The 21,883-nt window shown below is 54.0% G+C and overlaps 1 protein-coding gene and 1 pseudogene across 1 annotated transcript; one reads left to right on the top strand and one right to left on the bottom strand.

Moving 5' to 3' along the window:
• Positions 1-426: 426 nt before the first annotated feature.
• LOC149271687 (BTB/POZ domain-containing protein 10-like) lies at positions 427-7,451 on the top strand. Its single transcript, XM_089507197.1, has 8 exons — positions 427-527; positions 3,827-4,023; positions 4,373-4,640; positions 4,822-4,924; positions 6,155-6,275; positions 6,638-6,835; positions 6,950-7,060; positions 7,141-7,451. Exons 1-8 carry the CDS (start codon positions 427-429, stop codon positions 7,449-7,451), a joined length of 1,410 nt encoding a protein of 469 aa, XP_089363323.1.
• Positions 7,452-8,452: 1,001 nt separating this feature from the next.
• On the bottom strand, positions 8,453-16,186 carry LOC149271686 (basic helix-loop-helix ARNT-like protein 1; annotated as a pseudogene).
• Between the last annotated feature and the right edge of the window lie 5,697 nt (positions 16,187-21,883).

Here is a 21,883-nt window from a genome sequence, read left to right as displayed (position 1 = left end):
AGGCAGCCGTCACACACTAAGGTTCACGCGAGATACGTGTGACGCTCCATGTCTGCAGCACAGGAGTTCCCGGCCGCCAGGACTGATCCATTCTGGGCTCCTTGGAGTGAATCCGCTCCGGTGTTACATCGTATTATATGTATAGAGCGCTATTACTATCCTTTCTACCGAGCGCTAAGCACTAGATTAGGTAGAGCAGAGTCTGACAGCGGGCAGGGAGCCTATAGATCGGGTGATATGGAGACGCCGGGGGGGCGCTTATTTTTTCATGAGATTCCTCGCATGGGATTGAACCTCACACCCACTAGGCCCTGATCTGCTAAATATGGCGGGGGGCTGGTAAGGTGGAGGGGTTGATTGGCTTTTCTGATCGCGCCTGGCCCCGTACTTACGCTCCATCCCGCTGTGTCGTGTAGGTGATGTGGAATGGCTGGACGTCTTCATCCTTATGACAGTAACTCCAGTGATCCCGAGAACTGCGATCGCAAATTGTCTCATAGGCCCCGTAAACTGTATAAACACTCAAGGTAGGTGCCCGGAGTCTGTGACATCATCTGTACGCCTCATACTTCATCTTGTTATTGGCTGCCCCTTGGCACGTATTTCATTTACACAGCGGAGGGGTTGCCGGGCGGCACGTGTTTCCTGACAACCTCATTCAGTATAAAATCCCTTCTGGTTGGCTATACTGAACCGTTTCCTTGGCGACTGGTGTGTATCGGGCGTCCGCTGTCAGCGGGGCATTAAGCCTGGCATGGCGGTGATTGATGGCTCTGCCGTACGACCAGTTGATTGCTGTCAGATCTGCTTGTGTAAAATGCGGGCCGCTGAACGGGGAGAGTGTTGGCTGCGGAGCTGGCACTCTAACGTGAAGTTAAGTCTATTCACACCTAAGCGGATATGACGTGTTTTAGGCTGTCGGGGTGAGGGGGCTTGTCGTGTCATACTCCGCAGCGCTGTACAATATGTTATTATTATTATTATTTATATATCGCCCTCATACTCCGCAGCGCTGTACAATGTTATTATTATTTATATATCGCCGTCATACTCCGCAGCGCTGTACAATGTGTGTTATTATTATTTATATATCGGCGTCATACTCCGCAGCGCTGTACAATGTTATTATTATTTATATATCGCCGTCATACTCCGCAGCGCTGTACAATGTGTTATTATTATTATTTATATATCGCCGTCATACTCCGCAGTGCTGTACAATGTGTTATTATTTATATATCGCCGTCATACTCCGCAGCGCTGTACAATGTGTTATTATTATTTATATATCGCCGTCATACTCCGCAGCGCTGTACAATGTGTTATTATTATTATTATTATTTATATATCGCCGTCATACTCCGCAGCGCTGTACAATGTGTTATTATTATTTATATATCGCCGTCATACTCCGCAGCGCTGTACAATGTTATTATTTATATATCTCCGTCATACTCCGCAGCGCTGTACAATGTGTTATTTATATATCGCCGTCATACTCCGCAGCGCTGTACAATGTTGTTATTATTATTTATATATCGCCGTCATACTCCGCAGCGCTGTACAATGTTATTATTATTTATATATCGCACTCATACTCCGCAGCGCTGTACAATGTGTTATTATTTATATATCGCCGTCATACTCCGCAGCGCTGTACAATGTTATTTATATATCGCCGTCATACTCCGCAGCGCTGTACAATGTGTTATTATTATATATATATCGCCGTCATACTCCGCAGCGCTGTACAATGTTATTATTATTTATATATCGCCGTCATACTCCGCAGCGCTGTACAATGTGTTATTATTTATATATCGCCGTCATACTCTGCAGCGCTGTACAATGTGTGTTATTATTATTATTTATATATCGCCGTCATACTCCGCAGCGCTGTACAATGTGTGTTTATTATTATTTATATATCACCGTCATACTCCTCAGCGCTGTACAATGTGTGTTATTATTTATATATCGCCGTCATACTCCGCAGCGCTGTACAATGTGTTATTATTTATATATCGCCGTCATACTCCGCAGCGCTGTACAATGTGTGTTATTATTATTATTTATATATCGCCGTCATACTCCTCAGCGCTGTACAATGTGTGTTATTATTTATATGTCGCCGTCATACTCCGCAGCGCTGTACAATGTTATTATTTATATATCGCCGTCATACTCCGCAGCGCTGTACAATGTGTTATTATTATTTATATATCGCCGTCATACTCCACAGCGCTGTACAATGTGTGTTATTATTATTATTTATATCGCCCTCATACTCCGCAGCGCTGTACAATGTGTGTTATTTATATATCACCGTCATACTCCGCAGCGCTGTACAATGTTATTATTATTTATATATCGCCGTCATACTCCGCAGCGCTGTACAATGTTATTATTTATATATCACCATCATACTCCGCAGCGCTGTACAATGTTATTTATATATCGCCGTCATACTCCGCAGCGCTGTACAATGTGTGTTATTATTATTTATATATCGCCGTCATACTCCGCAGCGCTGTACAATGTGTGTTATTATTATTTATATATCGCCGTCATACTCCGCAGCGCTGTACAATGTGTGTTATTATTATTTCTATATCGCTGTCATACGCCGCAGCGCTGTACAATGTGTGTTATTATTATTTATATATCGCCGTCATACTCCGCAGCGCTGTACAATGTGTGTTATTATTATTTATATATCGCCGTCATACTCCGCAGCGCTGTACAATGTGTGTTATTATTATTTATATATCGCCGTCATACTCCGCAGCGCTGTACAATGTGTGTTATTATTATTTATATATCACCGTCATACTCCGCAGCGCTGTACAGGGTGTTATTATTTATATAGCGCTGTATATTGTGTTATTTATACAGCGCTGTACGGGGGTCCGTGGGAGATGAGCGCAGCTTTTATCTGCCAGTTACGAGGGCAGCTGTTCTGTTCTGGGCTGAAATCTGATAATTTGTAGCCGCCGTAGTCCTGGAAAGCCTGCCGAGCGGCGGCCCCCTCCCCCGCTGGCTGTCACTGCAGGACACGCCAATGGCTGCGCGCCGGTGGCCCCTGCCAGGTGGTGCGGCTGGAGACGTCAGCCGGGGGGTCCGGCGTCTGATTGTGTGGAAGCTGCAGCGTCCGGCCGGCGAGGGTAAGATGCAGAAATGCTGAATTTTGCCGGGGATGCTGAGGGCCACAGAGCCTGCGCTCCAGACGACATCGTGTGCCCGCTTACCCGAGCTGTGTGCCCGCTTACCCGAGCTGTGTGCCCGCTTACCCGAGCTGTACCGGGGGGGGGGCCGCCCGCCCGAGGTCGACGTCCTCTGCGGTTTATTCCCAGTTTTAAGTTGAACCGTTTTTGTTCTGCGTGTTTTTGTTCCCGTTTTAACCCATGCTGTGTGGATTGGTGCGTGTTGCGTGCCCTCGGTACTGAAAAGGTTACGCGTGTGCTGTCGCCGGGGTGTTTGCGTGTAGATTCGGGGCGAGTCTTCGCTAACTTTGCCCGCTGTTTGTTCTGCCGGTTCCGGGTGATCGTGGTGCCATGTTTGGCGGTCGTCGGGGTGTTTTAACCCTTTGTTATCACAGTAATATTACACGTGTAATATGCGCATGCAGTGTATGGTTTAACTCCCGCGGTGCTATTATGTGACACTCGCACAGAGACAGCGTTCGCTTTGTGTCTGAATGTCTCGGCAGCCGTCTCGGTCCGGCGCTCTCTAGTCGTCCACCCCCTCGACCCCCCGCCCCGTGTGCCCGGCGTCCGTCTGTCTCTCTGTCCGCTCTGGTTCTAACCCGGATCATTCTGTTTTCCAGTAGTGCTTCCCGTTGCCCTAGATCAGGAAGCGTTCGGGTGAAAATGAGTACGCACGGAGCGAGCGGGGGCCACGAGCGCTCCAGAGACAGACGCCGTTCCAGCGACCGCTCTCGAGATTCTTCCCACGAACGAGGCGAGAGCCAGCTGACCCCATGTATCCGGAACGTGACCTCACCTACCCGGCAAAATCATGGTGGTAAGTCCCTGCGCGCCCCTGTGTGTGCCCCCCCCCCGGCGCAGTGCCTGGGGTTATGGGAATAGGGGGTTACTGGAGCAGAGACCAGGGGTAAGTCTTACGGGGAGGGGGCTGTAACAGAAGGGTAAGTCGGTGACAGAGAAGGGTGGGTCGGGGGCAGGGTTGTGACGCGGGGGTCGGGGATGTTGTCGGCTGCGTCACATTTCAGACGGATTCGTGTTCTTCATGATTAGTTTTTGTAAACCTAATTTCTTTAGAGATGTTTCCGGAACCTCTCTGTCCGTCCGTCCGTCCGTCCGGCGAGCTCTCCGGACACCCCGAGTAACAACGCTCTGCCTGCCTTTTTCAGATCGGGAGAAGGAATGCTGTTCGTCGCGGCCGGGCAGCCCCCGTCCCCAGAAAATCTCTCCAAATGGCCTGAGCGGCAGAACCGGCAGCCAGTCCGGTCCCGACGGCAACTGCAAGGCGGCCGGCGAGATGGTGTTTGTGTACGAAAACGCGAAGGAGGGCGGCCGCAGCCTGCGCACGTCCGAACGGGTCACGCTCATCGTGGACAACACCAGATTTGTCGTCGACCCGTCTATTTTCACGGCGCAGCCAAACACGATGCTGGGGAGGTGCGTGTAGAACCCTTCGCTCGCTGCTCTCTAGTGTTTAATTCCACCTGGTGGGGGGCCACACTGCGGCCCCCTCTAACAGTCAGTGGGTGCGAGTCGTGTAAAGAGCTGCCCCGCGGGGCATTTATTTTAGACTTGGGGGTAAATATTGAAATCTCGTCTGCTTTTGCTGGCTCCGCAGGATGTTTGGGTCGGGCAGAGAACATAACTTCACGCGGCCCAACGACAAGGGGGAGTTCGAGGTGGCCGAAGGGATCAGCTCCACCGTGTTCCGCGCAATTCTGGTGAGATTTCCCATTTCCAGCTATTTTAGGAGGAAAAAAATAGTTTATTTTAACCCCTTCCGTACCGATGACGTACCTGGTACTTCCTGGTTGGGTTTCACCAGCGTCCCCAGGCGTCCCCAGCGATCCGTAGCAGCCACTCCCCCTCAGTTCCGTGCACGTGATCGCTTTGAAGCGAATCACGAGCACGGGATTTAAATATCTTAAAACTGCGGTCTTCAAGCGAAGACGCAGTACAAGAATGCCAGTCCTGAAGGGGTTAAAATCCCACAACCTCCGAGTCGTGTGAATGCGCGGCGTGTCTGAGAGCGTCTCGCATGGGGCAGATACTCCGTGTCCCACCGCCGGGGCATTTTCTTTTCCCCGCTGTCCCCTCCGGGGCCTGTTTCGGTGAACCTTTGTTAAAGGGCGGGCGCCGGTCTCCTGCAGGCAGATGTTACGCTAGACAGGCTGTTTCAGATACCAGTCTGCCCCCCCCCCCCCCCGTTTACCCTTTATGACTTGCACTGCACCCCAAACCCCCCCCCCCCCCGGGGCATTGAGGTCGGTCTCCCCCACCGACCTTTCTGATATAAATCCGCACAACAATAAAGCATCGTAAAAAACGGCTGAACTTGCTGTGGGGATTTTTTTAACGAGTATTTCTGGCAGCCTTTCTTTATAACAGTCTATTTTTGGGCTGTTAATATGCTGCGTCACGCAAGTCTCTTCCTTGTAAAATACCACAAAGTACTAAATAAGTGACTCGATGCGCTGCGTTCCTGACTTATCGATTGAAATCCCTCGTGTTTGGAGCCCACATGCTTCTGTGGCTCGTTTTAAAGTTTAGACTGTAATTGAGTCGCGTGACGGAGCCTGCGGCTGACTTAGTCCTTTTTTCCCCCTTTAGTTCTATAAGCGGGTGTGTGTGTATATAATATAGTGTGTGTGTATATAATATAGTGTGTGTGTATATAATATAGTGTGTGTGTATGTATATAATATAGTGTGTGTATATAATGTGTGTGTGTGTGTGTATATATATATATACACAATTATATAAATGTGTATGTGTGTATATATATATATATTTTTTGGGGTTATTGCTTACCTTAGGCACTTGGGGTCTTCTGTCTGGCCTGTTTTGTGATTGGCTCCTCGCTGCAGTATATATCAGACCTGCGCTCTCGTGTTATAAAGATACTTATTGCAAATTACAGCTTCCGCCCCTCCCCCTCTGTCACTTTTAAGGATTACTACAAAACAGGGATAATCCGTTGCCCGGATGGAATCTCTATCCCTGAGCTGCGCGAGGCGTGCGACTACCTGTGCATCTCCTTCGAATACAGCACCATCAAATGCCGAGACCTCAGTGAGTATGCGCTCTGGGAGACACGGCTGCCCGGGGTGGTTTTAGCACGTTGGCTGCCCCCCCCCCAATCCCCTGCCTTATCCCCGCGCCACTCGTCATTCCCCCGCGCCACTCGTCATTCCCCCGCGCCACTCGTCATTCCCCCGCGCCACTCGTCATTCCCCCGCTTATGCTACCATTCAGTTTTATAACATCCTGCCTGCGATGGGAATGAACTCTCAACCCTGAGCCTTTAATTCATGTCCTCAGTACTGGGGCCGTTACCATGGTTGCCTCGGAGCTGGGTGCTTTTTTTTTGGGTGGTTTCTTTTTCCTAAAACACGTTTTGGCAAATCAATAATCAGATTGGGTTGGTTTTGCAGGCGCGCTCATGCATGAACTGTCCAATGACGGGGCTCGGCACCAGTTTGAGTTTTACCTGGAGGAGATGATCCTTCCTCTGATGGTGGCGAGCGCGCAGAGTGGGGAGCGCGAGTGCCATATTGTAGTCCTCACAGATGACGACGTGGTCGATTGGGACGAGGAATACCCCCCGCAGATGGGAGAGGAATATTCTCAGAGTAAGTAATAATGCGCTCGTATTACTGGCTATTTTATGTTACATGTAATCACTAACACGTTACCCGCTGCCCGTGTGACGATTACTGACGTCTCTCACTAATGCGATCTCTCAGTTATCTACAGCACTAAGCTCTACAGATTCTTCAAGTACATCGAGAACCGCGACGTGGCCAAGTCTGTCCTGAAGGAGAGAGGCCTGAAGAAAATCCGGCTGGGGATCGAAGGTGAGTCCGGTTCCGTGTCTTTTATCACACGCGTGTGCTGTACACGGCACGGAGGTTACAGTGTTTCTCTTGATTTCCAGGATATCCAACGTACAAAGAGAAGGTGAAGAAGCGGCCGGGGGGGCGGCCGGAGGTGATCTATAACTACGTGCAGCGCCCGTTCATCCGCATGTCATGGGAGAAGGAAGAGGGGAAGAGCCGCCACGTGGACTTTCAGTGCGTGAAAAGCAAGTCCATCACGAACCTGGCGGCCGCCGCCGCCGACATTCCCCAGGACCAGCTGGTGGTGATGCATCCGGCGCCGCAGGTGGACGAGCTCGATATCCTCCCCAACCAGCCTCCGCCGAGCAACAACGACACCGACCCGGAGGGGCCGAACTCCACTCAGTGATCGCCCTGACGGAGCCTGAAATCCAGCATGACGGGGACGGCTGCTCGGTCCGGCGGGACGACCGCGTTACGGCAGCGGCTTGTGTGAATCTTATTTTAAAGACCAAAAGGGACGGGGACGCTCCCGCGGCTTCACTGGTGGCTTTCATACTCGGCGTCTGTCTGACTCCGGCCCAAAGGACTGTATTCTATATAAACGCGCAGGTAACAGGAGGGACGTCGCCTCCGCACCTCATTCATTGTGGCACTTTATGGCAGGTTTGTGTTTGTACAGTCATTTTCTTTTTTTATTATTATTATTAAACCAGAAGTAACTTTAAGAAGCATCTATTAAAATGTTTACTTTTCACTATAATTGTATTTTGCAATCTTAAATATATGGAATTGTTTGAGCACAAACCAAGCGTTTTTCTCCAGCTACTGGAGGATTTCCTACAATCAGACTCGTCACGCATGTGACGGTTTAACCCCTCGAGCGTTAAATATCATTTTCCCGCTACGGCTCCGTCAGGGTCTCTGCAGCAAAGCCTTACGTCTGTTTATTACGATGATTGTACGTTTTACATTTGATTAAAGATATTTTATTGGTTCACGCGGTCTCCGTTTTCTTACTTTACCTAAAACTTCCGAATGTTTGAAATAGTGAAAGTGGACTGTGAACGGTTTTATTTTAAAAAATATTTATTACACTGTAACAATGTTCAGCATAAAGGATTCTTCCAATAAAACATCTTTATACAATTGGTTTAAGAAACCTCATCCACACGGGACCTCTGCTGTGAAAACACGTGAAACGACACTCTGCGTATAAAAGCGACGGCGCGGCGGATTCCAAAATATACACTTAATGCAAGCTGGACGCGGGCAGAAGCCGGTACCCCGCATCACTAACATGGCTTGTGACGCTTCATCCGTAGAAAGTCAGTGTTAACTCTCTCGCTGCTGGACAGTAGCAGCTGAAAGCCCCGTTAATGCACTTACTGATATGTCCGATTGTGTTATTCACAAAGGCCAGGGTAAGTCGCTGAAATCCACCGGCCCCCCCAGGCCAGCATCTGCCTCCAGGAGGCTCATAATGACAGCCATGGCTGCTTCGTCGTTACTGGGGCTGCTGGAGCCGTGTCCGGTTTCAATCATGTCCATCCCCATCTGCGAGTTGTCCCCTGCAAAGGATGTGAAATGTGAGTTATGGTGGGGTAATTGTGATGGGAAAAACCCCCCCAGGGTAGGCGGGGGCAAATAAGGTTAACAATGGCTACCCTTTTGCCTCTGTATCCGCTTTGCTCCAAGGGGTCCGTGTCTAAATGATAACGTGCAGCCCCTTAAAACAAACCCTGTCTCTGTATCCAGCACACTTAAAACATCACACGCCTGTCACGGGCTGCAGCCCATAGAACACAAAGTGCCTCTATCTGCCCACAAGCATTTGGGACGTGGTCTTACCCCCTTTGTAAGAATCGGTGGCTGCCTCTAGGTGGCGCAGCTCGTGGCCGGGCTTCCACAGACACACCAATCCGGTACAATGTTTAAAGACTTACTTTTTCATCCAAAATAAGCAGCTGTGTACGCAGCATGCACCCGGCCATGAGTTACGCAGAAGCCGCGCCGGTAAAAACGTAGCTTTAGGTTTCATCGTATTTCTCTTTTTATGGGTTTTCAGTAACTCACGGTTCTTACCGAGCATAGAGGAACTGTCCGAAAACGGAAAACCAGAACTGTCCTGGACCTGTCCGGCCACCAACGCTGAGGTGGGAAGATCCATCGTGTTCCCGTTCAAAATCTAGAAGACAACAAATGAAATCCACCGATACTTACAGTAATTTATAAAGAAGGGAGAAAAGCCCTGACACAAGAAACACGTGCGGCGGTTTCTGTTCATTGTGACACGTCCCGGGTATGGCCTAAAACATGGCTTAAGTTATATGGAGAAATGTCTACAGTCCACCTGGTACCCACTTTTTTGCCCCCAGGGGATGTGGCATCAGGGGGAGGTGTGCTGGTGATGTTTAACGGACTGGAACCACAGCTTGAAGGAGAGGAGCCTCTTATCCTGCGCAACAAAAAGACATTTAGCGGATCAGACGCCGGCGAGGAGAACGGAGTCTGCCGACTGCTGCCGGACGCGACTGATACAAAGCGGCTCCTACCGGTGAATTTCCATGATCTCCTCTGCAATCATCCGGCCGATCTTTCCGGCGCCGGCTCTCGTTCCGCCGGGAATGCCGGGAACAGCAGGGAGGCTCCTTTTCGGGCCGCCTGGTACAAGAAAGCAAACAAAGATTGTGAGCTCCTACGCCCCAGCTCTGAAGAATAGAAAGATTTCATTTAATGTTAGGAAAAACACATTAAAGCGTAACCTGCGTAAGGTAATTTTGTTTTGGAATCAAAATCCTTGCCACCGGCTGCAGAGGACATTAATCTAATTTGGTGCCGTTACCCCGGTCCCGGGACAATCGTCTGACTACACACCTTCCCCAGACGGTAACACGCTATCCATGCTGGGTGGAGAAGTCGACATGTGAGAGAAGCCGGACTCCCCGCCATCAAGAACGCTGGCCCTGCGAGAGGACGAGGGGTTAATAATCCAGAAACGCACAGAACATTCGAGCAGGGAATCCCAAAGCGCATGCACAGCGTGGCCAGACAGGCCCTGCCGCCTAAACAGTGCTATGAGCTGCATGGCGGGCAGCCTGCACTCTGCTCTCGGATTAGAAAACAAGCTTTAAAAACCCCACTTACGAGACCACCGTGTTCGTAGAGACGATGTACTCCACTTCTTTGGTCCAGGGGTTCATGAAACTAAACCAGCGGCTTTTCAGCGTAATGAAGGAACCGTCTTTGATCTTAAACTTGTAACAGTTGGTTGTTATTTTTTCTCTCGTCTGTAAAACTGAACAGAAATAAATAATAATCTCCAAGACTTCATCCAAACCACGGGGGGGGGGGGGGGAGATGGGCTCTACCCCACCGCTGGGGGGGGCCGCACCATGCAAGCGATCCCGTAATACCGGCGTCCGGCCTTTAGAAACTCAGTCTGAAGCGCAGCGGAATCGGCCCCTCGTAGGATCGCAGGCCGCGCAGGGTAAAGAAGCCCCTACCTTGTCGGTGACACTCGGCGAGGTTCCCGATGTCGTCCTGGTGGAAATACTCGTAACACGACGTGCCGAGGAGCTCCTGCGGTAAGTAACCCAAGATGGCCGTGGCGCTGCGGCAGAAACGCGCGTTTCACTTATTTACCAACAAATAAATACAAATATTGTACAATTCGGAGAATCTGAGCCGTTCTGGCACTAATCTAACACAATTCCGGAAACCTCCGGGACCCCGTTTCCATTTTCAGGGGCATCATGTAACCTTATGGGGGCGCAGTTAACCCTTTAATTAAGAACACAGATTTCTTTCGTTCGGCGACTCTCGCCCACCAAGAAAGCAGATCCTCGCCGGAGGCGCTTCCGGGACCCGGGATTCAGAGGTCACTTTTTTGGAGGGGTTTAGACCGCTGGTGGGGTCTCAGATACCAAACGTTACGTTTTAAAGGTCACGTTTTCACCGTCTGCACCCAGAGCCACGGAATCGGGTACCGACCACAAAAAGCGCTTACCGCTGGTCCACAAACACGAACTTCCCGTCTATGGCGTGCCGAGAGACGTATTCGGTGGATTTCACCCGGATTTCCCCGTTCATCTGCTGCGGAACGATGTGTGGATGCAGCCGTCCGATGGCGACGAGGCAGCTCAGATTGCAGCCCTCGTTGTCCGGCTCGTTGTCCTCGTCCAGACCCATCTTGGTGGGCGGCCAGCTCTTCAGGTAGCCGGTGCTGTGTATGGTGCAAAAGCTCTTCCGATCTGCTGCAAAGAGAGAACAGGGGGTGAGGGGGGGGGGCTCCGGCCATCTGCAACCGTAGCGCGGCCCCCTTAACGGCATCAGGGGACCTGCCGGCGACGGCATGGATGTTACCGGAAACCGCCCCCCCCCACTTACCTTTCTTTTTAGAGCAGTTCGAGGGGAAATCTTTATCTTCAACTTTTACCGAAGGTCGGTTACATTTCATGCGACAGAAAAACGATCGCCTGGCGCCGGAGCAAAGCCGCGAGGGTCCCGGAGTAATGTCCGTCTTTACCGGAAGGCCGGCTGCGCCAAGCAGAGAGAGAGAGAGACACACGTGTCACACGCCACACACATTAAGGGGTTAAAAGGAGGTAGACCTATGATATAGAGAGAAATAATAATAATAACTCGGCCCCACGTACTCTTGGCGTCGATGAGCCGCTCGCGGGGGGCCGTATCGGACGACGACAGCTGCTCCTTCACTTTGGCGATATCTTTCGGGTGAAGATAATCAAACAGACTCTGTCCAATCAGATCGTTCTGCGACAGAAGAGACGCATGAAGCAGAGCGGCGGCCAGACGGCATGCGGCACGCAGACTATCGACAATTCCCCCCGCGCCACGCGACTCCCACACGACTGCCACGCAACTGCCCCCGCACCATGAGACCGCCCCTGCGCCACACGACCGCCACCCACCACACAACTGGCCCCCGCGCCCCACACAAACAACGCAGCTTTGCACCCCGGCCATACCTGACTGTAATTAAGAATCTTGAAAACAGATTCGGAAACGAAGAGAATCTTCCCTCGATCGCAGCCGACCACAAAAAGGAATCCGTCCGCCGCCTGAACAGAAACAGAGCAGATCCCGGATCAGGAGCGAAGTAAACGGCCCGGGAGAGAGCGAGGACGGGGCAACTCGCTGTGTATCTGCCTAACTGGGGGCAATACGATGGCAAACAGCGGAAGCAGTAGGTTAATGGGGAGGAATAACTCGGCAGTTAAGGGGGCTGCTCTCGGGGACACGGGGCGGGTTTCTGATGCTTTTTATGCGGAATCATTAAACGGGTTTATCGGGATGCGGAGCGGAACGCGCAGGACTCGGGAATGCGATGGATCCGCTGCATGCGCAGTCTGGAGATGGACGGCCACATGGGCTTCCCTACTGCCTGTCTTAATGTGATAGGAGTTGGATGATGTCATACATTCACATTATATAAATATACTGAAAACCTACCCTGAGAATCAAGTGCTTTAATTCGTCGTCGGATAAGAACGCCGGCTTGTAATTGGCTTCCGTGTACGGATTGGCAGCTCCTGGCACAGAACAGAACACGGGACACGTTAATACTTTATATGTTCCGTAACAGCAGACGGTCTCCCGAGCCGCAGCCAGAAGCGCCGGCCATTCTCACCTCGCAGAGTTTTCATGTGCTGCACGGCCATGCGCAACACCGTCAGCTTGTCCAACTTCCGAGACATGGCGTTACACGTGGGGACGAGCGACGCCATTCATCGATGAAACTGTTCATCTTATCCCGCCGCCTCTTCTCTATCTGACTGTGCGCCTCCCTGCGACCACGGCGACAAACACCATCCGTGTAACGGAAACTGCGCACACGCACACAGACAGACACCTGCAGGCGCACGCACACACACAGAGACATGCGCATACACACACACACCCACACAGACAGACACCTGCAGGCGCACGCACACACACAGAGACATGCGCATACACACACACACCCACACAGACAGACACCTGCAGGCGCACGCACACACACAGAGACATGCGCATACACACACACACCCACACAGACAGACACCTGCAGGCGCACGCACACACAGAGACACGCGCATACACACACACATACACACCCACACAGACAGACACCTGCAGGCGCACGCACACACAGAGAGACATACAGACGCGCACACACACACAGAGAGACACGCGCATACACACCCACACACATACACACCCGCACGCACAGAGAGACGCGCGCGCACACACACACACCCGCACGCACAAAGAGACATACAGACGCGCACACACACAGAGACACGTGCATACACACACAGAGAGACACGCAGACACACACAGACATCACGAGGCTTACCGAGCGTTTTTAATCCGCCCCTCCGCGTATTCCAGCCTAAAAACAGGAATAAGAATCGGTCAGCGCGCGATCCCCTTAACCCTTTCACCTCCATGCGCTGCCAGGAAGCCACTTACATCCCGTGAGGATCGTCCTTGTCGGTGTCCATTCCTTCGCTGTGACTGAAACAAGAAGAAAACACACACTTTAGATAAAATATCGCATCGGGACGCGGAATCTGCTCAGAAAGTCCGGATATTTCTAGTTTGCGTCCCGATTAATAGGTGAGAATTTTACTTTATGCCACCGCCCCATAACCTCCCCTTGACTCCGAGGACATTCTGCTGCCCCCTGTGTGTGGAGGGTATATGGGACTCTGCTGCCCCCTGTGTGTGGAGGGTATATGGGACTCTGCTGCCCCCTGTGTGTGTGGGGTATAGGGGGCTCTGCTGCCCCCCCTGTATGTGTGTGGGGGGTATAGGGGGCTCTGCTGCCCCCCCTGTATGTGTGTGCGGGGTATAGGGGGCTCTGCTGCCCCCCTGTATGTGTGTGCGGGGTATAGGGGGCTCTGCTGCCCCCCCCCGTATGTGTGTGGGGGGTATAGGGGGCTCTGCTGCCCCCCCCCCTGTATGTGTGTGGGGGGTATAGGGGGCTCTGCTGCCCCCCCCCTGTATGTGTGTGGGGGGTATAGGGGGCTCTGCTGCCCCCCCCTGTATGTGTGTGGGGGGTATAGGGGGCTCTGCTGCCCCCCCCCATATGTGTGTGGGGGGTATAGGGGACTCTGCTGCCCCCTGTGTGTGGGGGAGGTATAGGGGACTCTGCTGCCCCCTGTGTGTGGGGGGGGTATAGGGGACTCTGCTGCCCCCTGTGTGTGGGGGGGGTATAGGGGACTCTGCTGCCCCCTGTGTGTGTGGCGGGGGTATAGTGGACTCTGCTGCCCCCTGTGTGTGTGGCGGGGGTATAGGGGACTCTGCTGCCCCCTGTGTGTGTGTGTGTGTGTGGGGGGGGTATAGGGGGCTCTGCTGCCCCCTGTGTGTGTGGGGGGGTATAGGGGGCTCTGCTGCCCCCTGTGTGTGTGGGGGGGGTATAGAGGGCTCTGCTGCCCCCTGTGTGTGGGGGTATAGGGGGCTCTACAGCCCCCGTATGTGTGTGGGGGGTATAGGGGACTCTGCTGCCCCCTGTGTGTGTGGGGGGGGTATAGAGGGCTCTGCTGCCCCCTGTGTGTGTGGGGGGGTATAGGGGACTCTGCTGCCCCCTGTGTGTGTGGCGGGGGTATAGGGGACTCTGCTGCCCCCCTGTGTGTGTGGGGGGGGGGGTATAGGGGGCTCTGCTGCCCCCTGTGTGTGTGGGGGGGTATAGGGGACTCTGCTGCCCCTGTGTGTGTGGCGGGGGTATAGGGGACTCTGCTGCCCCCTGTGTGTGTGTGTGGGGGGGGGTATAGGGGGCTCTGCTGCCTCCTGTGTGTGTGTGGGGGGGTATAGAGGGCTCTGCTGCCCCCTGTGTGTGTGGGGGGTATAGGGGGCTCTGCTGCCCCCTGTGTGTGTGGGGGGGGGTATAGGGGGCTCTGCTGCCCCTGTGTGTGTGGGGGGTATAGAGGGCTCTGCTACCCCCTGTGTGTGGGGGGGGGTATAGGGGACTCTGCTGCCCCCTGTGTGTGTGGCGGGGGTATAGGGGACTCTGCTGCCCCCTGTGTGTGTGGCGGGGGTATAGGGGACTCTGCTGCCCCCTGTGTGTGTGGGGGGGTATAGGGGGCTCTGCTGCCCCCTGTGTGTGGGGGGGGGGTATAGGGGGCTCTCCTGCCCCCTGTGTGTGTGGGGGGGGGTATAGGGGGCTCTGCTGCCCCCTGTGTGTGTGGGGGGTATAGAGGGCTCTGCTACCCCCTGTGTGTGTGGGGGGTATAGGGGACTCTGCTGCCCCCTGTGTGTGTGGGGGGGTATAGGGGACTCTGCTGCCCCCTGTGTGTGGGGGGGGTATAGGGGACTCTGCTGCCCCCTGTGTGTGTGGGGGGTATAGGGGACTCTGCTACCCCCTGTGTGTGTGGGGGGTATAGGGGACTCTGCTACCCCCTGTGTGTGGGGGGGGGTATAGGGGACTCTGCTGCCCCCTGTGTGTGGGGGGGGGGTATAGGGGGCTCTGCTGCCCCCTGTGTGTGGGGGGGGTATAGGGGGCTCTGCTGCCCCCTGCGTGGGGTGAGATCCCGACAGTCCTGCCCTTTCCTGGGAAGGTAAATAAAAGACTTTACTGCAAACTCTGCCCCGGTTCAGACAATAAAAGCAATCAGTAAAAGTTAAACAAACAGATTTTTCCCGTAAAAAAAGCATCAGCAGGAAATCACAAACCCCCCCCGGCCTAAAGAAAGCGTTACTGTGAGTGAGGTCTGTAAACCGACACGGCGGCCACGGGCCAAGCAAACCGGAGGGGGGGCAATATACAGACAGCGGAGAGGATCACAAGGGTTAATAGCAGTGATTGTCCGCACACCAGGAACAGAAGAGCTAGCACTTCAGGGTATACAGCGCAGCCAATCTGCCCTAAAGCCGGGGCCCCGGTGAACATGCGCAGGATTAACGAGCCTGAGCGCCGTACCCCAACAGCCCTGTTCACCGATTCCTTTCTGTACCACAAATGCGCCGACGCATTATACCCCCCCCCGGGGCACTTACTGATAATCCGCCAGACTCCCCTTCCTCTTGCGGTTGCAGTCCATCCCGCCGGTGCCGAGGGAACTTGGATATGAGGTCAGCGGACGCCGGCGACATGAAGTCACTGATTGTAGAAGAGATGTCCATTCTTTGGTCTGCCATCGGAGCATCTGAGAGAAGAAAGACGACTGAAAACAGATATCGGCGGCCCTAAAACCCGCGTTACGCAACTAGCCCATGCGCGCGAGAGAGCAGCCCCCTTACACACGCGCTCGCCGGCACGTATCGGGTTACCGGTTATCATCCGCATCGCCGTGTAAGACAGCTGCGCGTTATCTAACGGCCCCCTCGCAGCAGGACGGCGCCCGGGTTATCCCACCTGAAAGACGCCGACCGGTGATGCGGGAAGCCGGGGCTGCGGTCACCTGCTGACCATGACTGGATCCTCGCCTTCCGAAAATCACTGGAGACGGCAGAGCCGATCAACGCATGCGCAGCGCGGCTTTAAACCTGATAAAAAAAAACCCACAAAATTATACAAATAAATAAATATTACTTCTACCGAGGGGCCTGATCACCTAAACAGAGCTTACAGATCACAACAAACCATACACTCCGCCATCAGAACTCAAACACATCGAGAGCTGCCTAACGAAGCGGGCCGGGGGGGGGGGCGGGAGCCCCCATACACAGAGTTACATTCTGCAGCTTTAAATCCAGAGACAGCGAGGCTCAGGTGAGCATTTACCTGTCAACCGACGATCAAAGACGAGACGCACGCAGATTAATCCCATCCACCGGCGAGACCGCACCGAGGCACCGAGACCGCAACGAGAACACACCACTGAGAACACACCGAGACATCACCGACACACCACTGAGAACACACCGAGACATCACCGACACACCACTGAGAACACACCGAGACATCACCGACACACCACTGAGAACACACCGAGACATCACCGAGACCGCACCGACACACCACTGAGAACACACCGAGACATCACCGACACACCACTGAGAACACACCGAGACATCACCGACACACCGAGACATCACCGAGACCGCACCGACACACCACTGAGAACACACTGAGACATCACCGAGACCGCACCGACACACCACTGAGAACACACTGAGACATCACCGAGACCGCACCGACACACCACTGAGAACACACCGAGACATCACCGAGACTGCACCGACACACCACTGAGAACACACCGAGACCGCACCGACACACCACTGAGAACACACCGAGACCGCACCGACACACCACTGAGAACACACTGAGACATCACCGAGACTGCACCGACACACCACTGAGAACGCACCGCGACTGCATCGAGACATCACCGAGAAAACAAAGCGAGAGACATTGCGCCAAATCACCCGTCGTGACGCAGCTCAATACACGTAACAACGCACCAAATCACGGAAATGTCACGGGCGGTCACGTCTGCGGGGGGCGGGGTGGTGGTTGTTCGGTGGCCGCGGCGGCGGGGGGTCGGCGTCCGATCTTTCTCGGTCGGCACATTTTTCTCCGTTTTACAGAGACAAAAATGAATAACACGATGAACGGGTGTTTATGAAATGGGTTTGTTGGCATGGCAACGGTGCTGGCCTAGAAATCCGCACTAAGCCCGCTTTATATTAAACAGGTTCAAACCCGGAAAACGGCAGAAAATACATAATAATCGAAGAAAAGGAACATTAAATCCACGAAAACACACGAGACGGACAAATAAATCCCACTGCGGGCCGACGGGGGCCAAACCCAGGGGCCCCTGCAACGCCGTCCACTGCATCGAGGGGCAGACATTTAAATGCCTGGGGGGCCGAGATTTATTGCTCCCAAAACAAGTCGCTTTGGGCAGGTGTTCGTTCAGGGGGCGCGTTTTTACCCCAAACCCCAGCGGGGGGGGTGGTGACTTTGGGGGATCTGCAGGATTACGCTGCGTACATGCGCCCCCCCGCAATAAATCACTGCGGAAAACTGCCCCACACAGCCTGCCCCTGTGAGCAAACCCCCCACGCCAATTACTGCCCCGCACACACCCCAATTACCCCCAATCTCCAGGGTAACAGCACAGTAAAGCACTCGCTTGTCTCTGGGGGTAAATCCGCCACATTTCGCCCACCGCTCTTTTACGCGCTGACCCATTTACCAAAACCGGCCGGACCGGCAGCCTGCGGGAGCCGCTATCAGCACCTGCCGGCCGTCTCATTGATTGACCTATAAACGGACCAATAGCAGCGGCTCGTCCGGGGCTCCGTCTTACCTCTCTCCAGCCCCGTCGGTTCTCTTTGCCGTGTCTCTCCTCCTGGGGTAAAAAGGAGGGATAACGGGTCAGGTGAGGAGCTCTGCGGGAATCGAGGAGTTAACTATAAAGGAGTCAGGCTTATCGCGGGGGGGGTTTTAATTAATCAAGCTTCCTGCCCCAGAACCCCCCCTGATCCTTCAGCGCTCGTTAACGGCCTAATCAAGGGCATTCTTACTGTGACATTCACCGCGGCAGCCTCATAAATCCCCCGACGGGGCAGAATCTGCAACACGTGCAAACTCTCCCGTGTCATTACCCCAGAGACACGCCGCAGACCAAACACATGGAGACCCTCCCCAAACATACGCTGCACCCCATGTGACCCCCCAAGGTGTAAGCCTGCCCCCCCCCAAACATACAAATCTCTGTGACCATTAAGGTGGGAGGTACCGGGAGGCCAATTATACGAAAGGATTAAAGGTTTGGGCTGACGGGGCGCGCCTCGCCCTATAAATGGCAGGGCGACAGACTGGAACTGGTTTGGCCTCTCCGTGTTGTGGCATTCCGTGGATCCGCTCCAGCTTTACCTCCCGATTACCCACTTCTCTCTTCTGTATAAAATTGCGCCACCGTTTGCCCATTTTGTTCCCGGCATTGCGGTGCGGCTCATTGAGACCGTACACCGGGCGCCGGTACCGGGCTGTCCGCGGGTTATAGATTGGAGGATCGCATTCTCAGTATTTATTGAGTCGACCCCCAAAATCCGTATCAAACCCGTGAGTCCAATCAGTGGATTAGGGCCACGGCGCACTAAACATGGCGCGGATGATCCCAGACAGGCAGAAACCGGACGGCGGATGGATGGACAGTCGGGGCCGGTAACCGCAGTCCGGTGAGCATGGTGCACGTTAAATAGTTAAATACACAACACGGCAGCGACAGACCCAACGGGTCCGAGTCCGGGGGGCCACACCATACAGTGTAGAGTGAACTGGGTCAAGGGCTCGGGGTTAACCCTTTAAAGGGTGGGTTTTGCCTGAATACCATAATGAATTACAAATAACAGATTCTAGACAGCGTATAGATGCCCCGGCTCCGGAACACCCGGCCCCCAGAACACCCGGCCCGGCTGAGATTACTGTGAGCGGCTTTAGGGGGTATTACTGGATTACACACAGACTGCCCCCTTCAGATTTGAGCCATAACGCCGGGGACAGCCCGGCCAGCAGGCGACAGCCTTAGCAGCCAGTGCCCACCCCACACCAAATGACCAGCAAATCCACAGACAGCGAACGCGCCGAGGATTAACGCTCCTGCTTTATCATTCGTCTCCCGCACACAATCTACAATGTAATATGAAACATGTAATATGATGGAACCCGTGTAACACGCAACCGACGACATCACTGGATTCCAGTCCCTTTCTCTGGCAAAGAACCGCATCTGCTGACCAGCAGCACGCTGATCACTAAACACCCCAAGTTCTGCCGCCGCTCCGTCCGTTACAGTCGCCGACTTCCCCCCGACGAACGCCTTTTCCCTGAACGCCCCAGAGACCATTTACCCCTCGATTAATTACCCCGGCCAGCGGGTTTATCCAAATAACTGCACGACTGCGCTCGCGGCTCCTCAAAGACGGCGATTCGGGGTTAATACATAGACCAGGGCGCCGGTTAATACTTGGGGGGGGGGCTGGGGGGTTTACCACTGATACCCCAAAACTGCTCATCTCTACAGCAGCTTCTTACGAGACTCGGCGAGCAGAATATTTGATATCATCAGTTTTTCAGACCAATTCCTGATCGCAATCGAGGCGCACGACGTTACCAACTGCTTTCCCTGAACATCTGTCCGTCCGTCCGTCTGGGGGGTCCCTGCTGCCCGGGGGTCTCCGGCAGGTAATCCGCTCCATCGCCGGGAGACGAAACGTTTCATCGCTAGTCATCATATCCGATTGCCGCCGGTTGCCGGGTAACCGCTGATCCGGCGATATGAATTGGGTTGCACAAGGAGGTCTTTTCTAGATAATAACCCACCAAGCCCCTGCTGTCACAAGGGGGGGGGGGGGCGGCGGGGGGCAGCGCACCGTTCACATATTCTGCCCCCGCTGCCGGTCCTGGTGACACGGGGCAAATACACCCAGTCCTGTCTCCTCAACGCGGCACAGCACTGTGTACATCTCCGGAGACCCCCATACCCAACTGCACACAGATACAACCCCCCCCTGGTCAGGAACAGGGGTATCAGGACCACAGCGAGCCCCATCATCCACCGCCCCGGGGCAGCTCAGAATTACTCAGTGGTTACAGGGATGCGTCACGCCGATGACAGACTGCGCGGCTCCCTGGCACCCGAAGGGTTACAAGCGATGCCATAACAGTCTCCTCTTCAGACATAAAAACAGGAAAGCGGTGACTCAGAGCTCGTTAATAACAGCCAATTAAACGCGCCGCTTCCAACAGCCCCACGAGCGTCACGCTAACAGCCTCCATCTTTACACGCCGGTGAGTCACTCCCAACACACAGCAAAACATACCTTCAGCAGAGAACACGGACGCCGTGACGGCGGGGGGTTCACGTCTTCCCACTGACCCAAATGTCTGGGGGCGCAGGGGGGACACCGGCGGCTCGTGAACAGAGTCCGAACACGCCACGCGACAAACCGAACACGCCACGCGACAAACCGAACACGCCACCGGTATGCGAGAAACGCCACTGACGGCTCACACAAATACCACGGGCAGAAGGGACAGCCGCACGCGTTTCACACAAAACCCCCAAAACGGCTGCATGCGGCACGGAACCTAGTCCTCCGGGCTACAGATCCACAGCCACACAACATTAACCAACAGGAGACCGCTGTGCCGAACATACAGCGGCAACCAACACGTCATCCGACGCTACAGACCGGCGGCGCGCAGGTTTACCGGGAGCTGGAGAAGGGGGTACAGCATGACGTTATATGGCAGCACCGCATATGCGGGACAGAACGCATTTCGCATTTTCGCGAGAGACTTTGTACCGATCCAGAATTAATGACACCGGGACACGCAGCGGGCACCGTGACACGCAGCGGGCACCAGGACACGCGTGTATAGAGCATGGGAGGGTACATAGCAGGCAGACAGATGGCTCAAACCAGGCTTCCATATAAGAAGGGGGTATTTAAAAGGGTACAAAGTATCCCAGTGGGGGCCACACATGGGGCTCCTCACACGTCGGGGGGGCTACTCACACGTCAGGGGGGCTACACATGGGGATCCTCACACGCCAGGGGGGCCACACATGGGGATCCTCACACGTCAGGGGGGCCACACATCTGGTTACTCACGCGTTAGGAGCGACGCAACGGGGTCCTCGCTCACCAGGGGCCACACATCTGCCTCCTCACACACCAGGGAGCCAAGGAAGGGTCCCCAAAACACACAGCACCCTCTGCCAATGCGCCGGTGAAGGAGCGGCCCCTGTCCCCAAGAGCTCGCACTCACCCTGCAGCTGCCGCCGTCCGTGACCTACTTTCTGCCCTCAGTAAATGTCGCACACTAACCTACTTTCCAGCCAATGGGGTGAGTCGGTTCCCCGAGTGTCAGTG

Source organism: Sceloporus occidentalis, unplaced genomic scaffold, assembly GCF_023333645.1.
Source record: "Sceloporus occidentalis isolate IW3139 unplaced genomic scaffold, rSceOcc1.0.p SCAF_473, whole genome shotgun sequence".
Classification (NCBI taxonomy): domain Eukaryota; kingdom Metazoa; phylum Chordata; class Lepidosauria; order Squamata; family Phrynosomatidae; genus Sceloporus; species Sceloporus occidentalis.
This window is presented reverse-complemented; position numbering and strand designations above follow the sequence as displayed.

Coding starts and splice junctions, on each gene's coding strand:
- LOC149271687 (XM_089507197.1), top strand. CDS start 427: ATGGCTGGACGTCTTCATCCTTATGACAGTAACTCCAGTGATCCCGAG. Junction 4,641..4,821: donor CCAAACACGATGCTGGGGAG/GTGCGTGTAGAA, acceptor CTGGCTCCGCAG/GATGTTTGGGTCGGGCAGAG. Junction 6,276..6,637: donor CATCAAATGCCGAGACCTCA/GTGAGTATGCGC, acceptor TTGGTTTTGCAG/GCGCGCTCATGCATGAACTG.